Here is a 6,000-nt window from a genome sequence, read left to right as displayed (position 1 = left end):
GAGTACATGGCCCTCCAAAACAAGGCTCCAGCACCTCTTACTCAGAGACACTCTCTAATGCTGGCTGCCACGGAGGTGAATGTGACCCTTCTGCAAACCCCTCCCACATGCTGTAACTTACATATGGTGGGGCTGGGGTGTAGTGTGAAGTTGTGCACTCCCAGCAGGGTCCAAGGACAATCCACTGTTAAGTTTTATAGGTAGACATCTGGCTGTGGTTGTCAATTGTCTTCTTCAATCTTGCTCTGTTGGTTGGCCTGATTATGCCCAAAAACGGACAACCTGATGCAGGTAAACTGAACCCTTACTTAGTATCACTTATCGACTTTCTCTTGACTGTATAGCCTGTTTACCAAAGAATGCTTATACCACCAATAGCATCTGTTGATTTAGAGGAAGACCTTCAAAATGTAGACAGCCATGATAGTAGATTAAAGCTGTCCTAGGCAGTAGACTGCACTGGATGTTGGGCATCTGTTGCAGCAAGGCAACTTGCATGAAATCTTTTGCTAGAAGCAGGGAGGTTGACATCATAAAGGTTTGTGTGCTTATAACCACTGATAAGATCTAAGATATTACACCTGCTAGATGTCATGACAGTCTAGGAGTCCATCCTTACCTGGACGAATAGGGATATTACTCTGCTTTGTTGTCCTTAAAGTACTGTAGCATGTAATTGATGCACCTCTGTAGGCTAGATGAAGTTTGCCCATTTGGTAGACTTAGGGAACCATTACCCTAGGAATAGTAAATGCCTTACTGTTGGCAACAGGAATATGAATAGTGTAGCAGTCCTGGAGACATCAGTATTATCAGACACTGATGGGCATTTCCATTAGCAGTATTACCATCTAACAACTGAACTCTTCAAGTTGAATGCCTGAGCTTACTTCTATGGCATGCAGACAGTGCAAATTTGAAACAATTACATCATGTTCATGTAAATGAAAAATGAATTTCAATATAGATAAAGTGTGCGGTGGTGTGTTTGGTAGGAGGAATAAGCAGACCACCTACCCCTTGGATACTAAGAGTCTAAAGAGGTGCATGGGGATCTAGGGGTACTGATTCACAAATCATTAAAAACAACAAAGCCATAACAAGTTCAAACGAAGCACCGGGATTCATGTCTAAAGGAAAAAAATCAAAAGCAAAAGAAGTTATATTCACTTACATAGAACCTAGAGTACTGTGCACAGTTCTGGTCTCCACAAAAAGGATACAGAAGCATTGGGCAAAATGCAAAAAAGATTTGCAAGAATGACATCAGAACTGAGTGAGTACCATTATCAGGGAAAACAGAAGACAGACTGGCCACAGAGTGATGCCAGCCGAATGTGGCCCTTCAACAAACCCTGAGGTGATCTCAGAGATCATTAACATTAGAAAGGGCTTCGACATGGGGAGATGGAGAGAACATGTGTCTATTTATGGGGAGTCCAAAACTAGGGCCCGTAAATATAAGAAAGTCGCTAATAAATCCAATAAGGAATTCAAGAGGAACTTCTTTACCCAGTCAGAGGTGGGAATGTGGAACTCGCTAACACATTGAGTGGTTGAAGCGATTAGAACAGATGAACTTAAGGGCAAGTTAGCTAAATACAAGAGGGAGAAAGGAAAATTGAAATAAGGTGGGAGGATGCTAGTGGGGAGCAAAAACACCACCATAGGCTTGTATCTGTGCTGTATCGGCCCATGTAATGTTATTGGTTTCTTTTTGAGCCCCTCTTATATTCAAAATATACCTTACAAGGAGTCTCCACTCTATGATAGATTTGAGGTGTCATTGATGGATAAACTACAGCATTACTGACAGGTGAAACTTGATCCAAAAATCCTGGTTTAAATCTGGTGAGAAAGATAATTATTCAACTTTTGGCATTTGGGAAAGCTGCAACCATTGCTGGGATGGCAATTATGAAATAAGTACCAATGACTTCCAACACCAAGTGCCAAATCCAATTTTGCTACTCAAGTTGGAATGAAAGGAGGAAGAAATCCAGAGAAACGTCAGTATAAGGCATGGATAAACTGTGTAATAGGTTATATAAATCAAAACCAGTATCATAAAAGATATCTCACAATGATAGCAGAGACCAGCTGATGCTACACTTGAAGAATGTTCGGTGAAAATGACTTTGATAAGGAATGTCCAAACTCATGACTCCTGCAGTGCACTTTGATCTCAGTGCATGGTCTGCTATTTTAGATGTTCAAACAATGGAAAATAGACATCTGTAATGCTCATTGTTGTTAACAGAAGTCAACATATTCAGTGCTTAGAACCTTCATGTTTCTTCACTTGACAACACAAGTTTTTTTTTTAACACAAGATAAACATGTAACAGTAAGACAATTGTGTGCTCTTTGGAATGACAGAGGGAAAGGCTCACTGCTAATAGTTGGGACTCTTGATGCTGACAATTTAAGATTACTACCATTTGTGGAGGCTGCAAATAAAGAATTGAGGCTATTTGTGAACCTTGTACATTGCACAAAATGGAGTTCCATCGGCAAAGTAGTACTAAAGCACCTTTTTGCTCCAGTTCATACCCAGAGCAACTCACAATGCAAGTTCCCACGTAACTGTGTTGTCAGGGTAAGGTGCTGATCAAAAGCGATAGGGAAGGAGAGTGTAAGAATGGCAAGCTATGCAGGCACCCTAAAACATGAATAGGCTGTGAGCAGAACATCTGCCTGCCTTCTAGGGAGGAAATTGTCTTGTTTAAGAGGAAGAACATTTTTTAAAATGGAACATTAAAAGTAACTAGTTTTAAAATAAATTTAGGAACACAAATATTCCAGCATGAAATTCATACAAAGTAGAAATTAAATGACAAGAAACATTACTGACTGATGATCTTTAATAGAGACTCGCGAGTTTTATAACATACTGATGAAAAGGCAAATTTGTTGAAGCTGTGCTTTAATTTTTTTATTAAAATAGAAGGGTGTTATCCTACACAATGCTTGAATCATTTATTTGCACTGGAGGTGATCAGAACATTATTTTCCAAACAGGTGGGTTACCAGAGAATTTAAACCACAGCTCCAGACATCCTCTCCACTAAAATATGGAGTAATCTTCCATTTGTTATAGATACACTAAGCAATGCAGAGGTGGCAATCACCAAAGACTACTCCCAACAAATAAATTATCTGTATAATTATTTACACACCACTTTATTATCCTTCAAGAAAGGTTTCCATGTCTTGCTAATGTTTGAATCGATGATTTAAACAGTCCGAGCCTTCCTGCTTCGCAGGAATTATTGTAAACATCCAACCAAAAGCTGGTGGATCATATGCTGAGGGGGAGGAGAACTGCCACTGGCCATCAACTTTGAAAGTTCTACTGCCAGGTTTTGAGTATCTCACAAACACATTTAGTGCACATAAATGTCAAAACAGTAAACCAACAGCTCAAACATAGCACAGTATAAAGCTAAGAACCCAAACACATTTTTAAAATCAATAAACAAACAATTAGACATCCTGTTCTGTTACTCTTTACTCAAGTCCCATTTTTTTAAAAATCACTCAAAATGACAATAAACATAGAAATTCACAACCTTTTAATCCAAGCTCCTCCCCAGGAAAACAGTCTCAAACCATGGACACAAACTGTTCAGTTGCAGAACCAGCTACATCTCCCTTCCCAAACACTACCACACAGTGCTTGATAGTGTGGCCTGACTGAGAACTGAAAGTCAATCCACGGGTAAGGCTGAATGTCTGTTGGGTGTTGTGATCGAACTGCTTGTGTTCTGAACATTACAGTGCTTATATGAAAAAAATTATGGTTTAGAGTTCGCCATTTGCACCCTAATAATAGGACAAGTCTGATTGAGCACTATGATTACAAAAAGTCCTTTACCTTAAGCCTAACAGTTACACAGTTTTAAATGCTCACAAGTCAAAATAAGAAAATAAACATAAATTCTGCAGTTTAAGATAAACCACGGCTATGTTTTGAATTCACACAAACTGAAGGCATTCCTTCAGATTCTGCCTTGTTTGTATCTAATTTGCACTGCAGCAATACCATTACTGTACTGCATAAACAAATTTTTAAACGTTTTTCCATTTTCTGTCAGAAAAACTGAGACACAGGACCTGCGTTAGTGGGGTTTGTAATTTGTCCATATAAGCATCTTCAATATAACTGAGGCAGGCTTGTAAAGTAAAAGCTAATCCAATTGGAGAATGTCCTGGATTCCACTATTGGTAGTGTAAGATCAAGAACTTAAATAACCTTTCACTTCCTGAAGGTAACAGATGTCAGAATAAGCAGAGATTTATCACCTTTCTTTAGGACACTGAAAACAGGTCTGCATTATTTGACGTAAGACAAAACCACAAAGAACATGCTTACGGTTTCAGTAAAGATCAAGTGAAAGCATTACTTCAAAAAGCAATTTTACTGCCCTCATTTATGCTCATCTGTGTGTCAATGCATCCAGGGTTGGTAGAATTCAATTGGGCCAGCTGCTTTTCTAGTACCTGTCCTAGGAACAAGCCTACTTTTCCAAATAATTTATACCCCTAAAGGGAATGGAAACATTTTCTTAAATTTCCTTGAGTTTGTATTCCATACTGTGCACAGTTTGCACTATGTTTGTTTGACGTATGCAGAGCAGTAGTATTATTTGATCTGAATTTCGAATACCTTATTTCAAGTGAGATAGTTTCATTCTGTCTTCCACCAGCACATTGTCTGTCCCAAATTGTTCAATGCACTGCTTGATAGTAGCTATGATACTCATCAGCCGCCGGTCCATGGCCTCCAAATGTGCATCTGTCAAAACTGGGGTAATGGGGTCATGTGACATGGCAGTCCGCATAGCAGTACTCAGAACTCCATTCCTTAAGTAGTTTAACCTGTTCCAGGTAGACACTCTAATACTGTAAAAAGAAAGAGTCGCATCTGTATAAAATCTAGGTCAAAACAAAACAAAGTGAAAGCAACTCAAAAATTACCCTCTAACAAGTGTGAAGGCTGCGGAAATGAGAGTTCAAATAGAGTAAAACGTGCACACAGATGTGCAAATGTCATTAAAAATTCACTTCCTTGAATTTTTTTGGCAAAAATTATCAAAAATACTGAAAACAATAAACAATGGCATGTAATAGGGTAAAGAATTATAATGTAGTGTGCTCCTCACCACGTCCAACTTTAGAAAAAAATTGCTTCCTTGCATTTTCTAAGTTTTACCTGTTCCCAGATTATTGGCAATGTCATCTGGAAACTGGCTACGGGGATACATGTGAGAGGGGTCCTGGATGTCTCTCCTATATGATGAATTTCCCACACTCTGCTTGTATTAACTGATAACAGGAATTGAGTGTGCAAGAAACACAAATAAACTCATATGCAATCACTCTATAAGCTCTACAAACTGCCCTGCCCTCCCAACACTGCAATTTTAGTAGTCTATGTTTTCTGATGGCTAGTTATTTCTTCTTAGCAGATAGATGTCATATACTTTTTTTTAAAAACTGAAACAGGAGACAATTGAAAGCCTCTGACAATGTTGCTCCCACCCAGTTACTAAGGCTCCCCTCACCTTCAGATTTTTCCACTCCTTTCCATAGCTCTGGGTAAGGTGGCAAACACTGCCAGAACAGGGAGAGATGCAGGGAGAAGCTGTTAAGACCATAACCATAACCCAAAAATGCAGTGAGAATATTTAGGTAAATGCAGTTTATTTATTTTGTTCTTTTTCTCACCTTGCAATTTTTAAAATGTAATTGTTTGCTGCTGCTTTTGAGCTATTAAAAATTATAAACTGCTTCTACAAATAATCTTAGAGATTCCCTCGGAGTCAGATTGTCATTTATTTTATTCATTCATGGGATGTGGGCATTGCTGGCAAGGCCTGCATTTATTGCCCTTCAGAGACTGCCCTTATGAAGGTGGTGAGCAGCTGTGCCCATGCAAAGGAACTCCTACAGTGTCTTCAGAAATTAGAGAAGTTAGAAGTTAGAGAGGGAGCTTCA

At 39.0% G+C, this 6,000-nt stretch overlaps 1 protein-coding gene across 10 annotated transcripts in view; it reads right to left on the bottom strand.

Moving 5' to 3' along the window:
• Window positions 1-3,493: 3,493 nt before the first annotated feature.
• The window catches only part of fam20b (FAM20B glycosaminoglycan xylosylkinase), a 209,623-nt gene continuing 207,116 nt past the window's right edge, over window positions 3,494-6,000 (bottom strand). For all 10 annotated transcript variants that reach the window (XM_068037893.1, XM_068037900.1, XM_068037894.1 and 7 more), the window contains one exon: window positions 3,494-4,905. In XM_068037893.1, coding sequence (XP_067893994.1) covers window positions 4,671-4,905 — 235 coding nt within the window. In that variant the 3' untranslated portion in view covers window positions 3,494-4,670. The remainder of the gene's footprint in view (window positions 4,906-6,000) is intronic.

The sequence above is a fragment of the Heterodontus francisci genome, chromosome 8, assembly GCF_036365525.1.
Source record: "Heterodontus francisci isolate sHetFra1 chromosome 8, sHetFra1.hap1, whole genome shotgun sequence".
Taxonomy (NCBI): Eukaryota; Metazoa; Chordata; class Chondrichthyes; order Heterodontiformes; family Heterodontidae; genus Heterodontus; species Heterodontus francisci.
The sequence above is the reverse complement of the archived record's forward strand: the minus strand, read 5'-3'. Positions and strand labels throughout refer to the sequence as shown.